Here is a 19023-nt window from a genome sequence, read left to right on the forward strand (position 1 = left end):
GCATGATTGTGTGTGAGGTTATTTGAGATACATGAAATAATCAAGAGGAAAGAAATAAAATATTTTATGAAGATAAAAGATTTATGTGGCAAAGAAGTGGCAAGAGAAGATGAGATATAAGACAGAATAGTGAAAATAAGATAGAATGGTTAATTAGTCTGAGTGAGATATATAAATAGTGAAGGGCTTTAAAGGAGAAGGATGCCAGAGCATGTAAGTAGCAACTATTTCTGTGGCATAATTTGGGCCTTGTAGGGGAATAAATTTGCCTTGGTTTATCCATAATCCTACTCTTTTCATAATATGCATCTTACATTAGTGGTGTGTGGGTGGCTCAGTTGGTTAACCAGCCAAGTCTCGATTTCAGCTCAGATCATGATGTCAGGGTTCTAGGATTGAGCCCTGCACTGGGCTCTGCGCTAAGTGGGGAGTCTGCTTAAGGATCTCTCTCCATCTTCTTTTTCCCTCCCCCCTGCTCACACACACTCTTTCCCTCTCTCTAAACTAAATAAATCTTAAAAAATATATATATACACATTTTACATTAATATAGTCATTAAATGTCTTCAATGTTCTTTCACATATATTCATAAAGACAGCAAATTTTAGCACTAGAAAAGAGCTATCCAATCTCCTTAGTGACCATCTAAGGAAACAAAGAATGACATGACCTACAGCTAGTTCACAAAGAGCTAGGCTCATAATCCGGTCTTCCAAGTTCTACCCCATGTTCTATTTTCATGCACATGCACACACATACTCACACATAAAGGGGACGTAGTACCTTGGAGGATAGAAAACTTACTGATAATATGCCCCCAAGAAGTTTATACTCTTTCAGAGAAGCTAAGACAGATATATTAAAGGGAAAAAAGCACATTTTGTATACTACATCTAGTTGTCTTTACATGACTTACATGGGCTCTCAGGAGTTGACCCCACCTATTCTACAACCTCTTCTGCACTGCCCCTTTTTTGTTCACTCTGCTCCCAAAATACTGGTCTTATTTCTGTCTGCAAACACATCAAGTTTATTCAGACCCCATGGTATCTGCCCTTTTTTTCCTCTGCTTGGAATGCTCTTTGCTTAGCCTGTTCGCATGGCTATTCCCTTTTAATCACAGGTTTCAAGTTAACAGAGAGGCCTACCTTGACCACTCTAAATCTTCTTTCCTCTTCCCCCAGGCATACCTGACCTATCTATTTGATTTTTATCCTAATACTTATCACTCTCTGAAATGTTCTTATTAATATACCTGCTTATGGCCTATCTTCCCCTCTATTATGTTCAGGGCAGTGTCCGTGGCAGATTACTGTGCATATAATAGATACCATGGAAATCTGCTAAATGAATGAATGATAATTCATGAAACAAATGAATTCAAGACAGTATATAATGTGTTCAGACAGCTCACAAGATTATTTGAAGAGGTACAGTCATAGAAATGGAAGTTTCCATAGAAATAGAAGTACAAAAGGTGAGTTGAATAGAATATGACACATAAAGCAAAAGTAACCTGAGACCAAACACAAAAACTAGTATGAAAAATCTTAACGCCATTGATCCCTGCAGGAAAAAGCAAACTACAATGAGCTACATGACTGACAGGCATTGTCTGCAAAATTGCAAAGTAAACATCATGGATAAGGTCTCAAAGAAATACTTTAAGTGCTGTTGAATAATGAGCAGAATTTGTGGTGGTGTTTATTTATCAGCAATGGTGGGAATGGTCTAATAAAAATATATAATCCATAGTATTTAGAGTTAAATAGAACTGAAAGATAGTTAAGGTGAAATACTGTCTTTAGAGTTTAAGAAATGGTACAAATTCATTTTCACTCATAGAAGATAAAGCACAATAGTCCAGTTTATCAAGAATAAAATAGATTATTAATGCACTATTAACTACATGTTACTAAATGCACTGAGGTTCTTGTAAGGTAAATGATAAATGGAAGGAAGTATTTTTACCAACTATTCACACACAGTCTACCAGAATAAAATGCTAACTTTACTTCAATCCAACAAAACTTTATTTGGCAGCCACTATTTGCCAGGAACTATACTAGTTCTTGGTAAAAAGTAAAGCAGAGATGAAAAAGAAAAAGGGTTCTTACACTTGAAAGGCTTGTACTTTATCTCTGAAGAGCTTACAGAATAAAATATAAACATTAACAGATGATTTTAATACAATGTTAAAGAAATGCAAGATGTTATAGAGGTACAAAAATTTAACCCAACTGACAGGGATCAGGGTCAAATTCTTGAAAAAGATAATATCCTAGTTAAGGCCTGAAAAATGAGTGAGAATTAGCCTGGCTAAAAGCATAGGGTTCTAAGCGGTATAGAGCATGAGCAAAACCCAAAATGTTTTCTACTTTTGGACTTTTATTTATACCGATCTCTGTTACCTCATCCCCAAAATTTATTACTAGGAATGTCCTTTCTTTTTTCATTTGCCTATTTAAAAATCTGTCATCTTATTAAGGTCCTATTGAAGCCATGCTCTTGAAAAGACTCCTTGACTACTCCAAAATAAATATAATACAGATATCCTACAGCATTTATAGCCCATAATGCAAAATGCTACACTTACATAAATACTGGTATGGTGCTTTAATTGTTTATTGTCTATTAATCCTATCTTCAATAACTACCAGCTGTGCTAAAATCTTTATTGTCATAGAATCAGAAAATCTACATGTTATATATGTGATAAAAGTAGAGGCTCATGTGGGTTAAAAACACAGAATTATTGTTTTCATTTATACATACCATTCTCAGCTTTCAGCTCTTCCACTTCTATAGAACTAAAAGCTCTCTCTTCATTCTCTAGTTCTACCACTTGCTTCGGCAAAAAGCCAATCTTCTCCTCAGTGACTGCCTAAATTATAGAAAGACAACAAATTAATGATTCTCAGTGAAAAGCTTCACAGTAATGCCGAGAGAGTCTCTGGCATTTTTGTCTTCTCTAAGTTCTCTACCATGAAAATATATTAAAAATTGCATCTACTTTTCTGCATCTTTAAAGTAATGCTTTTTATCAGAAGACAGAAAATCTTTCATACACACTTCTAGTTCAGTGGCTTTCAAATTTTAAAATGGACCCTGGATTACAAAGAAATCTCAAGTCTGTTGCATAAGAAAAAAGATTTTCAGGTCCATTAAGTAATATTATAAAGTTTAATTAATGGCATTTAATAATAAGGTCACTCTAGTATAGGAGACTAAACATGAAGAGAGACTCCCAAAAAAGAACATGAACAAAAGTTAACATGTAAACTTTAAGAAAGGAAGAAGAGCTGTAACCATTTTTGTTTTTTCCAAGAATAATAAAAATTATCTTGTGCTTCATTTATGCATACATATTAGTTTGGTTTTCCTACAACACATCCTTAGTTGTAGGTCATTTTGTATGTTTTCTTCTCCAAGAGGATTATTCTATGCAATTCTTCATAAAAGTGTAGAATTTTTGAGCCTTGAGGGTCTTTATAGCTCATTCTGTCCTAAATCTTCATTTGATGGTTAAAGAAATGACAAGAGATGAGTTTAAGGAATTATGACTTTTATCCTGAAGGTTCTCAGTCTGCAGTACACAGAGCAAGTAAAACACTGATAGAAAAGCCACAGAATGAGAACTTGGAAAATGAGGAGACAGACTTTGGGAGAACCACAGCTGCCAGACTATGAGAAGCAAAATTAAAGCAAGGAGAAAAAACTCTAGCAGAGGGAGCCCTAAATTCTATGTGTAAACTTAGCCCAATCTCTGGCTGAAGAATGAACTATACATTTGCAGGGCTGACTCAAAACAGAAGCGTTAAGGCAAAAATAATTGAGTTTTGAATGCTACCCATGACAGGCCAGAGTTTGTGGTTTGAATCCAATTACTGGCTTCCAAAAAGTAATCAGGACTCTTCAGAGTTTTAGAAAGAAGAGAATCTTATGAACAAAACATTCACAATATTCAGGTTATGATACAAAATCACTCGTCACACCAAGAAACAAGGAAATATCACCTATTTTCAAGAAAAAACATAATCAACAAACACCAAACACAAAATGATGCAGATTTTAGAAATAGAAAAAAAGAATTTTAAAGAAGCTATTATAAGTATGCTCAGGACATAAAGGAAAATATAGTCATAATGAATGAAAAGATAGGAAATCTTAGTAGTACAAACTACAAAAGAATGAGCTACCCAGAAATTCTAGAACTAAAAAACAGAACATCTGAAATGAAATACTCAGTCAGTAGGCTTAATAGTAGAATCTAATGAAAGAAGAAAGTCTTAGTGAACTTTAAGACAGATCAACAGAAATTATCCAATCTTAAGTATGAAAGAAAAAAGAAAGTGAACAGAGCCTCAGCAACTTGTGAAAAAAAATAAAAGGTTCAATATACTTGTAATTGGAGTACCATAGGAGAGCAAGGACATAATGGAGAGAAAAATATTACTTGAAGAAATAATGGCAAAAATTTTCCCCCATATAAGTTTATATATATAAGAAATCCAACAAAAGCTTGGTGAGAAAATTACAAAGAAAACCCCAACTAAGTATGTCACAGACAAAGATAAGGAGAAAAGCCTTAAAATCACGCAAGAAAAAAAAATACTTTATAGGGAGGGGAACAATAATTTGAATAATTGGACCAACTGCTGGGAGAAAAATGCAGGCCAGGAAAGAGTAACACAGAATCTTTAAAGTCCTGAATTCTGTCCATCCAGAATTATATATCTAGTATAAAATATCATTCAGGAATAAAACCAAAATAAAGACATTTTTAGATAAGAGAAAACGAAGAATTTTTTCACCAATAGACTTTCATTACAAAGATACCACAGGGCATTTTAGAGGCCAAAGGAAAATATTATCAGATAGAAATGTGATTATCAGATAGGAAAGTGCATCACAAATAGTAAACATATTGGCAAATATAAAGGTCAACATTTTCCTCTTAAGTTCTTTCAAATACACATGACTGTTTAAAATATAAATGTTAAAATTGTGTTATGGGACTTCTTTCATTAATGTAACATATACAGGACCTACAGCATAAAGAACAGGAAAATGATTTATGATGACAAGGTCTCTACATTTTAGGTGAAATTGTCAAGTAATTACTCTAAGAAGACAGAATAGTTAAAAATGTATATCATACTTCCTAGAACAACCACTTAACATTTTTGTAAAAAGATATAAAAATCCAATAGAAGACTTTAGTTTCTGCCAAACAGAGAATAAAATGGAACAGATTTATCCTCCCACCTGAAACCACCACACACAAAAAAGAAAAAATAATGAAACAATAATTTTCAAAATACTAGGGATCAGGCAACTAAGGAGAGTGATCCCTAAGAGGTGGGAAAGAATGAGGTGAGCCTACACCTGACCAAGCTTAATGCATTAGGCCAATTTCCAGGCTGTGACCCAAGAAGTGAGAACCTAGGCAGAGCCTAGCTGAATCCTTGAGTTGAGGAGGGAAATCAAGGTATGTGAAGTTCAGAAAACGGCACCATACAGGAGAGAGCTGCATACAGACAAAACCCTGGAGGTCTGCAGACGATCCCCAACAAGTATCTGGTAGGGTACAGAGCAGGACATGGATGTGAGGAAATCATACAAGGCTATCAGAACTATACAAAACCGTCTGAAGAGATTAGAAAACAACACTTGGTGCTTGCACAGGACCTGGAGGAGTGCTTATTCCCACAGCCAAATGTGGAAAACAGACTTTGCAAGGTATCAAGTAGCACACTCAGTGAGGTGCCTTATCAAGGAATGACTGACTGAGTACTGATAGAGACCTGCCTAATAAATCAAAGAAGCAAGACCCAAAATGATCAAATTTTTTTCAAGTAACTTAACAGCATCCCATTAATATTTATGTGAATACAAATATACACAGTACCACAGCGTATGGCAACCAATCGAAGAGCATTAGGTATGCACAGAGCAAAATATAAGCAACAATGAAGGGAATAACCAACTGAAACTGACCCAGGACTGACACAGATGTTAGAATTAAAAGATAAGGACTTTACAGACAAGGAAAGATAAATATTGTATGATTAAACTTTTATGTGGAATCTAAAACACAAAATAAAAAAATAAAAAGCAGAAAGAGACCCATAAATACGGTGAAAAAAAAGATGGTAACCAGGGGGGGGATGGTAACCAGGAATGGGCAAAATGGGTGAAGGGGAGTGGGAGGTACTGGCTTCCAGTTATGGAATGAGTAAGTTACATGGACGAAAGCAGCAGCTTGGGGAATATAGTAAGGTATTATAATAGCATGTATGGTGAGCTTGGCAAAATGTAAAGAATTGTTGAATCACCAGGTTGTACACTTAAAACTAATGTTAACACTGTGTGTCAACTATATTTCAATGAAATATAACTGGGTGGCTCAGTTCGTTAAGCATCTGACTCTTGGTCAGCTCTGGTCTTGATGTGAGGGTTGCAACTTCAAGCCTGACATGCCCAGCATGGAGCCTACTTAAAATAAATAAATTAATAAATTAATTTAAATAGTTTTAACTGCATTCTGTATATGCTAAAAGATCAAATAAAACCACAGAATATATATTTTTAAAGCCCAAGAACACTTCTAGAGAAGAAAATCTCAATGTTTCAGTTAAATAAAACATGAGATGGGATTAATAACAAATTGGACATTAAGGGAGAAAAGATAAGTGAACCTGAAGACATGAAATAGGAACTAAAATGAAAGAAAAAAAGAATCCAAAACCATTAAAACAGCATCAGTGGGTTCTGGAAAAACTTCAAATAATCTAATATATGACTGAATGAAATCCCCCCAAAGGAGGGGAGAGAATCAGAAGAACTTATTTGACTGGTTTATGGCAGAAAATTTTCCGAACTGATAAAAACTATGAACACAAAGATTTAAAAGGCTCCATGAACTCCAAGCACAAAAAATACGAAGAAAACTACACTAAGGTAAAGCCTAAACCAGTTATAAAAATCCTAAAAGCCAGGGAAAAAAAAAGAAGAAGACAAGAATGATAGCAGATTTCTTGTCAAAAGCAAAATGCAGGGGAGGAGTCAAGATGGCAGAGAAGTAGCAGGCTGAGACTACATCAGCTAGCAGGAGATCAGCTATATAGCTTATCTAAAGATTGCAAACACCTGAAAATCCATCGGCAGATCGAAGAGAAGAAGAACAGCAATTCTGTAAACAGAAAAACAACCACTTTCTGAAAGGTAGGACCGGCGGCGAAGTGAATCCAAAGCGACAAGAAGATAGACCCAGGGGGGAGGGGCCGGCTCCCGGCAAGCGGTGGAGCAACGGAGCACAAAATCAGGACTTTTAAAAGTCTGTTCCGCTTAGGGACATTGCTGCAGAGGCTAAACCGGGGCGAAGCCCAAAGGGGTCAGCATGGCCTCAGGTCCCGCAGGGTCACTGAAGGATCGGGGTGTCTGAGTGTCGCAGAGATCGCGGATATTGGAACGGAAAAGCCAGCTACAGAGACAGAGCCGACAGTAAGATCACAGCTCAGGGTTACCTTGAGCCGGCTGCAGGCTCGCTGAACTCGGAGCGCAGCCGGAGGTCAGGCAGAAGGAAGTTACTGGGCGCTGTTCTCTAAGGGTGCACTGAGGAGTGGGGCCCCGGGCTCTCGGCTCCTCCAGGCCGGAGACCAAGAGGCCGCCATTTGTATTCCCGTCCTCTGGAACTCTAGGGAAAGCGCTCAGGGAACAAAAGCTCCTGAAAGCAAACCCGAGTGGATTACTCAGCCCGGCCCCGGGTAAGGGCGGAGCAATTCCGCCTGGGGCAAAGACACTTGAGAATCACTACACCAGGCACATCCCCCAGAAGATCAACAAGAAATCCAGCCAAAACCAAGTTCACCTACCAAGGAGTGCGGTTTCAATACCAAGGAGAGCAGCAGAATTCCAGAGGAAGAGAAAGCAAAGCACAGAATTCATGGCTTTCTCTCTGTGATTTTCTTTTTTTTTTTCCCTGTGATTTTTTTTAGTCTTGCAGTTAATTTAATTTTTTTCTTTTTCATTTTTTTTCTCTTCTTCTGCTAAAATTTTTTTTTAACTTTTCCCCTTTTCTTCTTTAACGTTTTTTAACTAGTTTATCTAATATATATATTTTTTGCTTTTTGTATTTTTCTTTATTCGTTTTCTTTTTTAAAATTCTTTTCTTTTCTTATTTTTCTTTTTTTCTTTCTTTCTTTTTGAACCTCTTTTTATCCCCTTTCTCCCCCTCACGATTTGGGATCTCTTCTGATTTGGTTAAAGCATACTGTCCTGGGGTTGTTGCCACCCTTTTAGTATTTTACTTGCTCCTTCATATATTCTAATCTGGACAAAATGACAAGGCAGAAAAATTCACCACAAAAAAAAGAACAAGAGGCAGTACCGAAGGCTAGGGACCTAATCAATACAGACATTGGTAATATGTCAGATCTAGAGTTCAGAATGACAATTCTCAAGGTTGTAGCCGGGCTCGAAAAAGGCATGGAGGATATTAGAGAAACCCTCTCAGGATATATAAAAGCCCTTTCTGGAGAAATAAAAGAACTAAAATCTAACCAAGTTGAAATCAAAAAAGCTATTAATGAGGTGCAATCAAAAATGGAGGCTCTCACTGCTAGGATAAATGAGGCAGAAGAAAGAATTAGTGATATAGAAGACCAAATGACAGAGAATAAAGAAGCTGAGCAAAAGAGGGACAAACAGCTACTGGACGACCAGAGGAGAATTCGAGAGATAAGTGACACCATAAGACGAAACAACATTAGAATAATTGGGATTCCAGAAGAAGAAGAAAGAGAGAGGGGAGCAGAAGGTATACTGGAGAGAATTATTGGGGAGAATTTCCCCAATATGGCAAAGGGAATGAGCATCAAAATTCAGGAGGTTCAGAGAACGCCCCTCAAAATCAATAAGAATAGGCCCACACCCCGTCACCTAATAGTAAAATTTACAAGTTTCAGTGACAAAGAGAAAATCCTGCAAGCAGCCCGGGAAAAGAAGTCTGTAACATACAATGGTAAAAATATTAGATTGGCAGCTGACTTATCCACAGAGACCTGGCAGGCCAGAAAGAGCTGGCATAATATTTTCTGAGCACTAAACGAGAAAAACATGCAGCCAAAAATACTATATCCAGCTAGGCTATCATTGAAAATAGAAGGAGAGATAAAAAGCTTCCAGGACAAACAAAAACTGAAAGAATTTGCAAACACCAAACCAGCTCTACAGGAAATATTGAAAGGGATCCTCTAGGCAAAGAGAGAGCCTACAAGTGGTAGATCAGAACGGAACTGAGACAATATACATTAACAGTCACCTTAAAGGCAATACAATAGCACTAAATTCATATCTCTCAATAGTTACCCTGAATGTTAAATGGGCTAAATGCCCCAATCAAAAGACACAGGGTATCAGAATGGATAAAAACACAAAACCCATCTATATGTTGCCTACAAGAAACTCATTTTAAACCCGAAGACACCTCCAGATTTAAAGTGAGGGGGTGGAAAAGAATTTACCATGCTAATGGACATCAGAAGAAAGCAGGAGTGGCAATCCTTATATCAGATCAATTATATTTTAAGCCAAAGACTATAATAAGAGATGAGGAAGGACACTATATCATACTCAAAGGGTCTGTCCAACAAGAAGATCTAACAATTTTAAATATCTATGCCCCCAATGTGGGAGCAGCCAACTATATAAACCAATTAATACAAAATCAAAGAAACACATCAACAATAATACAATACTAGTAGGGGACTTTAACACTCCCCTCACTGAAATGGACAGATCATCCAAGCAAAAGATCAGCAAGGAAATAAAGGCCTTAAACGACACACGGGAATAGATGTACATCTCAGATATATTCAGAACATTTCATCCCAAAGCAACAGAATCACATTGCTCTCTAGTGCACATGGAACGTTCTCCAGAATAGATCACATCCTCGGTCCTAAATCAGGACTCAACCGGTATCAGAAGATTGGGATCATTCCCTGCATATTTTCAGACCACAATGCTCTGAAGCTAGAACTCAACCACAAGAGGAAGTTTGGAAAGAACCCAAATACATGGAGACTAAACAGCATCCTTCTAAAGAATGAATGGATCAACCGGGAAATTAAAGAAGAATTGAAAAAGATCATAGAAACAAATGATAATGAAAATACAACGGTTCAAAATCTGTGGGATACAACAAAGGCAGTCCTGAGAGGGAAATATATAGTGGTACAAGCCTTCCTCAAGAAACAAGAAAGGTCTCAGGTATACAACCTAACCCTACACCTAAAGGAGCTGGAGAAAGAATAAGAAGGAAACCCTAAGCCCAGTAGGAGAAGAGAAATCATAAAGATCAGAGCAGAAATCAATGAAATAGAAAACAAAAAAACAATAGAGCAAATCAACGAAACTAGGATCTGGTTCTTTGAAAGAATTAATAAAATTGATAAACCCCTGGCCAGACTTATCAAAAAGAAAAGAGAAAGGACCCAAATAAATAAAATCATGAATGAAAGAGGAGAGATCACAACTAACACCAAAGAAATACAAACTATTATAAGAATATACTATGAGCAACTCTACGCCAACAAATTTGACAATCTGGAGAAATGGATGCATTCCTAGAAACATATAAACTACCACAAGTGAACCAGGAAGAAGTAGAAAGCCTGAACAGACCCATAACCAGTAAGGAGATTGAAACAGTCATTAAAAATCTCCAAACAAACAAAAGCCCAGGGCCAGACGGCTTCCCGGGGGAATTCTACCAAACATTTAAAGAAGAACTAATTCCTATACTCCTGAAACTGTTCCAAAAAATAGCAATGGAAGGAAAACTTCCAAACTCATTTTATGAGGCCAGCATCACCTTGATCCCAAAACCAGACTAGGATCCCATCAAAAAAGAGAGCTATAGACCAATATCCTTGATGAACACAGATGCGAAAATTCTCACCAAAATACTAGCCAATAGGATTCAACAGTACATTAAAAGGATTATTCACCACGACCAAGTGGGATTTATTCCAGGGCTGCAAGGTTGGTTCAACATCCGCAAATCAGTCAATGTGATACAACACATCAATAAAAGAAAGAACAAGAACCATATGATACTCTATAGATGCTGAAAAATATTTGACAAAGTACAGCATCCCTTCCTGATCAAAACTCTTCAAAGTGTAGAGATAGAGGGCACACACCTCAATATCATCAAAGCCATCTATGAAAAACCCACTGTGAATATCGTTCTCAATGCAGAAAAACTGAAAGCTTTTCCGCTAAGGTCAGGAACACGGCAGGGATGTCCATTATCACCACTGCTATTCAACATAGTACTAGGAGTCCTAGCCTCAGCAATCAGACAACAAAAGGAAATTAAAGGCATCCAAATCTGCAAAGAGGAAGTCAAACTATCAATCTTCACAGATGATATGATACTATATGTGGAAAACCCAAAAGACTCCACTCCAAAACTGCTAGAACTTGTACAGGAATTCAGTAAAGTGTCAGGATATAAAATCAATGCACAGGAATCAGTTGCATTTCTCTACACCAACAACAAGACAGAAGAAAGAGAAATTAAGGAGTCAATCCCATTTACAATTGCACCCCAAACCATAAGATACCTAGGAATAAACCTAACCAAAGAGGCACAGAATCTATACTCAGAAAACTATAAAGTACTCATAAAGAAATTGAGGAAGACACAAAGAAATGGAAAAATGTTCCATGTTCCTGGATTGGAAGAATAAATATTGTGAAAATGTCTATGCTACCTAAAGCAATCTACACATTTAATGCAATTCCTATCAAAGTACCATCCATCTTTTTCAAAGAAATGGAACAAATAATTCTAAAATTTATATGGAACCAGAAAAGACCTCGAATAGCCAAAGGGATTTTGAAAAACAAAGCCAAAATTGGTGGCATCACAATTCCGGACTTCAAGCTCTATTACAAAGCTGTCATCATCAAGACAGCATGGTACTGGCACAAAAACAGACCCATAGATCAATGGAACAGAATAGAGAGCCCAGAAATAGACTCTCAACTCTATGGTCAACTAATCTTCGACAAAGCAGGAAAGAATGTCCATTGGAAAAAAGACAGCCTCTTCAATAAATGGTGCTGGGAAAATTGGACAGCCACATGCAGAAAAATGAAATTGGACCATTTCCTTACACCACACACAAAAATAGACTCAAAATGGATGAAGGACCTCAATATGCGAAAGGAATCCATCAAAATCCTTGAGAAGAACACAGGCAGCAACCTCTTCGACCTCAACCGCAGCAACATCTTCCTAGGAACATTGCCAAAGACAAGGGAAGCAAGGACAAAAATGAACTATTGGGATTTCATCAAGATCAAAAGCTTTTGCACAGCAAAGGAAACAGTTAACAAAATCAAAAGACAACTGACAGAATGGGAGAAGATATTTGCAAACAACCTATCAGATAAAGGACTAGTGTCCAGAATCTATAAAGAACTTAGCAAACTCAACACCCAAAGAACAAATAATCCAATCAAGAAATGGGCAGAGGACATGAACAGACATTTCTGCAAAGAAGACATCCAGATGGCCAACAGACACATGAAAACGTGCTCCATATCACTCGGCATCAGGGAAATACAAATCAAAACCACAGTGAGATATCACCTCACACCAGTCAGAATGGCTAAAATCAACAAGTCAGGAAATGACAGATGCTGGCGAGGATGCGGAGAAAAGGGAACCCTCCTACACTGTTGGTGGGAATGCAAGCTGGTGCAGCCACTCTGGAAAACAGCATGGAGTTTCCTCAAATTTTGAAAATAGAACTGCCCTATGACCGAGCAATTGCACTATTGGGTAATTACCCTAAAGATACAAACGTAGTGATCCAAAGGGGCACGTGCACCCGAATGTTTATAGCAGCAATGTCCACAATAGCCAAACTATGGAAAGAACCTAGATGTCCATCAACAGATGAATGGATCAAGAAGATGTGGTATATATACACAATGGAATACTATGCAGCCATCAAAAGAAATGAAATCTTGCCATTTGCGACAACATGGATGGAACTAGAGCGTATCATGCTTAGCGAAATAAGTCAAGCGGAGAAAGACAACTATCATATGATCTCCCTGATATGAGGAAGTGGTGATGCAACATGGGGGCTTAAGTGGGTACGAGAAGAATAAATGAAACAAGATGGGATTGGGAGGGAGACAAACCATAAGTGACTCTTAATCTTACAAAACAAACTCAGGGTTGCTGGGGGGAGGTGGGTTGGGAGAAGGGGGGTGGAGTTATGGACATTGGGGAGGGTATGTGCTTTGGTGAGTGCTGATTCACAGACCTGTACCCCTGGGGATTAAAATACATGTTTATTAAAAAAAAAAAAAAAAAAGCAAAATGCAAGAAAAAAGACAGTAGGGTAGCAGGCTTGAAGCACTGGAAAAAACAAACAAACAAAAAACGGTCAATGTAGATCTCTGTAGTCAGCAAAAATATCTTCAACAATGGAGAGATAAAGATGTCTTGAGACATATAAGAGCTTTAAGAACTCATCACCAGCAGACCTGCACCATCATGCACATGTACACACAGGCACGAACACATATGCAAGTTAAAGGACATCCTTCAGGCAAAAAGAAAACAATATCAGATGGAAATATGAAACTTTACCAGGGTTCAGCATTTTTGAGGCCTTCTACATGTTTTTAGAAGTAAAGTTTTATTGGAAGGCAGTCACAACAATTTGTTTACCTTTATGTTTGTTCTTGCTCTATAACGGCAGAGTTGAATAGCTCAAAAAAGACTATATTGGCCCCAAAAGCCCAAATATTTTCTATTCAACCTTTTGCAGAAATAGACTGCCAATCCCTGATCTACCCTAAAGAATAAAAAGTACCAGAAATGGTGACTGTATTGACAGTTAAATATTTTACTGTCTTTAAAAAATAATCGAATAAATAACCACTTAAGTAACCATTTATTTGTACATGTTATACTTTTGTATTTTTTGTTTATAATATATATGTGAGTAAACAATAGTAACATAAATACCAGAAGTGAAGAAATGCAAGGATGTGAGTATAACGTTCTTATTCTATACATGAAGCAGCATAATATTATTTGAAGGTAAACTATGATACAGACTACAATCCATAATGTGACCACTAGAATAACAAAACAAAGAATTTAGCTAATAACCTGCAAGAAGAGAAAAAAAATTATAACAAACACTCACCCTATTTTTTTAAAAAAAGATAAAACAGTTGGTAAGAAAGAAAACAAAAAGAAAGTGAGAGACTTTTTAAAATTAAATCAATAACGCTCATGTAAATGGTCTGAACACTGCAACTTACAGGGCAGAAACTGACAGACTTGGTAAAAAGCAGAATAAAATTCTGTGCTGCATACAAGCAATGCATTTTAATACAAAAACACAAACAGATTAAAAATAACAGAATGAAAAAAAGATGTATCGTTGACACCAGTAAAAAGAAAAGTCAGGTGCCAGGTTAGATCAGTCAGCTTCTCCCTTTGCCCCTTGCCCTGCCTGTGCTCTCGCTCTCTCACTCTCAAATAAAGAAAATCTTGGGGAAAAAAAAAAAAGTTCAGTAGCTATATTAATATCAAACAAAAGGACATTTCAAAGCAAAGAGTGTCACAAATGTCATCAGGGATATAAAGAGGGTCATTTCATAATGATAAACGGGTCAGTTAATTAAGACCTAAAATTCCTAAATGTTTAAGCCAAGGTAACAGCTTGAAATTATATGATGTAAAACCTGACAGAACAGGAGAAATAGATAAGTCCACAACTACTGATATTTTAATATTGAGAGAACGAGCAGAAAAATAAGATGTAGTATATTTGAATAACATATCAACCAACCTTACATGATTGACATTTATAGAACCCTCCAGCCCGTAACAGCAAAGTATTCATTATTTTCAAGTACACAAAGAACAATTGCCAAAAAAGACAACATTCTGGGCCATAAAAGTCTCAATCAATTCTAAAAGGTTCAAGTCATGTGAAGTATGTTCTGACCACAAAAGAATTAAAATAAAAATTAGTAATAGAAAGAGTTCTGGGCACATCACCCTCAAATATCTGGAAACTAAATAACCCAAGGCAAAGAAAAAATCAAATAGGAAATCAGTATTCTGAACTAAGTGAAAATGTAAACACAACAGAATTTGTGGGATATGCCAAAGAAGATCATAGGGAGAAATTTATAGTACAAAACACCTATGTCAGAAATACGAAAGTTCTCAAACCAGGGGGCTCAGCCTCAACCTTAAGAAGCTAAGGGAAAAAAAAAAAAAAAAAAAAGAAGAAGAAGAAGAAGCTAAGAAAAGGGGAAATCAAATCCAAAGTAAAAAAAAAAAAAAAAAAAAGAAAGGAAACAATAAAGATTAAAGTAGATATCAATAAAATAGAAAACAGAAAACAACAGAGAATCAATGAAACCAAAGCTGGTTTTCTGAGATCAGTAAAGTCAGTAAACCTTTGGGCAGTCTAACCTGTGTAAGAAAAAAACACAAATTACAAATATCAGGAATAAAAGAGCTGACATCAGCATAGTTCTACAGATATTAAAAGGGATAATAAGGGATTATTGTGGACAGCTTTATTCCTATAAATATGACACTTTAGATAAATGGACAAATTCCCTAAAAGATATAAAACACCAAGCTTAGTAAAAAAACAAAACAAAACAAACAAACAAAAAACCAGATAACCTGAATAACCATATAGCTACAAATGGAATTAGTAAAGAAAAATGCACCCACAAAGATAACTCTAGGACTAAATGGTTTCATTGGTGAATTTCCACAAAGCATTTAAGGAGAAAATAGTACCCAGTCTACACAAAATATTCCCCAAAAAACTGAAGAGAAAGAATACTTCCCAATTCATTCTAAAGACTAGCATTACTCATACGGCAAAACCAGATAAAGAAATTACAAAAAACTACAACAGATAAACATTCCTTATGCACACAGATGCAAAACTTTAAAACAAAATTTTAACAAATGTAATTCAACAAAATAGAAGGATAATATGTCATTACCAAGTGAGGCTTATCCCTGTAACTCTCATACACTAGTGGTGGGAATGGAAAATGGTACAACCACTTTGCAAACAGTCTGGCAGGATCTTAAAACCTCCCAAAAACCTGTATGATCCAAGCATTGCACTAGCAGATATTTACTGAGAGCAAAGAGAGCATAGGTCCAAACAAATATTTGTAAAAGAATATTCACAGAGGCTTTATTTATGATCGCCAAAAACTGTCAACAATCCAAATAAACTTTGATCCTTACCTTACACTACACACAAAAATTTATGTTAGGTTGAGACTTAAGTGGGAAAATTAAAAACCATAAAGCTGTGGAAGGACACAAGAGAAAATTCTTCATGACATGGCATTAAGCAAAGGTTTCATAGTTAGGACACAGAAAAATGACATCCATAAAAAACTGATAAATAATAGACTTCATCAAAATTATAAAATGTCTGCTAATTAAAAGACATCATGAAGAATGTGAGTAGGAGGCAAGCTATAGTGTGGAAGAAAACAGTCACCAAACAGATCTGAAAACAAACTGGCATTTAGGATATATAAAGAATCCCTACTATTTGATCCTTAAAAGACAAAGAACTTGATTTTTTATGCAGAGGAATGACTTGAAAAGACACTTCATCAAAAGAAGACATACAAATGGCTAAGAAACTCAAGAAAAAATGTTCAACACCATTTGTCATCAGAGAAATGAAAATTAAAACTATGAGATACCACCATGTACCCATTAGAATGGCTAAAGTTTTTTAAACTAACAATATCAAATCTTGGAGAAGATGTCGAACAACTAGAATTCTGAGGTATCTTAGGTGGGAATATAAAATAATACAACTTTGGGAAATGATCTTCCAGTTTCTTATAAAACTAAATACATACTCTCTGGGCCAGCAATTCTTCAACTAGTATTTACTGAAAACATGTCCACACAAATACTTGTATAAAAGAATGCTTATAGCAGCTTAATTCATAATGGGTGAAGTGTGTAAACCTGGTGATTCACAGACCTGTACCCCTGGGGATAAAAATATATATTTATAAAAAATAAAAAATTAAAAAAAAAAACTTAAAACATAATGGCCAAAACATGAAAAAGCCCAGGTATTCATCAACAAGAAATTACAGCACAATCATGCAAAGGAAAATGCAGAATATTCACAAAACGGAGTACTTCTCAGCAATATAAAACAGTACATTATGATAAATGCAACAATTTGGATGAAACTCAAAACATGCTGAGTGTAAGAAGCTTTACACAAAAAAGAGCATTTATATTGTGTGATTACATTTATATGATGTTGTAAAAAGGCAAAATTAACCCATGGTTAAAAAACAGAACATTGGTCAGCTCTAGAAGGTTAGGATGTGATTGGCTGTGAAAGCGTATGAGGATACTTTGTAGGGCGATAGTGATATATCTTGACGGGGATTTGGATAACACAGGTCTATGCATTTGACAAAACTCAGTGAAAGGTATACTTAATATTTGTACATTTCATGTTTTATAAAATTTACTTCAAAGAAAAAGAACTATTAATAAATATTAAAATTTAGTCAATGATATATGCATGCTGAAAAAGGTACTCATGTCTACAACTTGTTGTGAAACACAAAAAAGTAAGATGAATTGATGGATGGATAAATGGATGGATATTTAATAAAGCAAATATAGTAAAATGTTGACAGAATATCTAGATAGTGGGTATACAGATGTTCAGTATCAAATTCTTTCAACCTTTTTTGCAATTACTGAAAACTGTTCTTAAACATTGGAGGAAAAAGTTGTGATTTTGAGAATAGAAGAGATTGGAAAGTCTAGATGCTAGAAACCAGGGAGCAAAAAATTTTTATCAATGCACAGTACTGCCCAGGGACCATGGAACTCTGCAGGTCATAATGTATGTCAGTTTTGTCCATCTTATAAGGGACATGAATAAATCCAGCTATCCTAGCTTGACACTAGCCAATTAAGATCATCAAACAAATCTCTTTGTTCTGATAATCATGCTGAATAAGCAGCCTTCTGGTGATTATAATCTAGCTTCCCATGGAGATTTTTAGAGAAGGAAAAGAGAATATACTGGCCAAACAACAGCTAACTGGCAATTAAAGCTTTTACTTTTAATTAATTAATGGGAGGATTATGATTTCTATAATAGACTTTAAAGTTTGGTTAGACTGAATTATGTGCATTAAAGTGGATCAAATCTCGGTCTACCAAAAACAAAACTGACTTCTCAGCTGAGAAAACTGATTACAAGATCAAAAACAATGATTTGTTTTCAATACAGAATTTTAATACCTTAGAATCAGAAAGGCTCCTGAGATCATGGTGCTTGTTATCTATTTTTTTTTTCATTAATCATTGTTGAGACACAAATTAATGTTTTTCAAGACTGCTTTCAAATGGAATCAACTCCAAAAAAGCATCTTATCAGGCATAAAAGACATAACATTTTCTGGAGTAAAGCAAGCCTATATTACTTTCTGGAATATATTCTCATTAAAGCACCCAAGTATGATACAGCAGATATTAACAGACCATACTCATTATTAAAAGTATACATTTAATTACCTGTGTATCCTCAGTATCTGGGAAAGAAGTCTGAGATGCTGTTTCATGTTTTTGCAATGTTGGTCTGCTTAGAAATTGACTAATTTCTTTGGATTTTTGCTGGAGTTGATCTAAGGAAAAGAAAGTAAATAAATAGAAATGATCTCTGCTGCAAGTCTGAAACTTGGTAAGCTATTACCTTATAGAGATACCACCACATGCTATTCACTCTTAATTAAAACTATGATACCAATGACAACATGTTTTTAACAACAGTTTTTAACGGTTTAAATGCTCTGAAGGACCAAAGGCCATCTCAGTAAACCTCTTCCTTAAAAGGTCAAATAAATGGTCTTAGAATTTTTCACAAAGT

General features: G+C 35.8%; 1 protein-coding gene across 3 annotated transcripts in view; it reads right to left on the reverse strand.

Moving 5' to 3' along the window:
• GOLGB1 (golgin B1) overlaps window positions 1-19023 on the reverse strand; it is a 126964-nt gene that overhangs the window by 44548 nt on the left and 63393 nt on the right. For all 3 annotated transcript variants that reach the window (XM_059162798.1, XM_059162799.1, XM_059162800.1), the window contains 2 exons: window positions 18672-18781; window positions 2777-2885 (listed from right to left, as the gene is read on the reverse strand). In XM_059162798.1, the coding sequence (XP_059018781.1) occupies window positions 2777-2885; window positions 18672-18781 (219 nt within the window). The remainder of the gene's footprint in view (window positions 1-2776; window positions 2886-18671; window positions 18782-19023) is intronic.

This window comes from Mustela lutreola, chromosome 2 (assembly GCF_030435805.1).
Source record: "Mustela lutreola isolate mMusLut2 chromosome 2, mMusLut2.pri, whole genome shotgun sequence".
In the NCBI taxonomy this organism is placed as follows: domain Eukaryota; kingdom Metazoa; phylum Chordata; class Mammalia; order Carnivora; family Mustelidae; genus Mustela; species Mustela lutreola.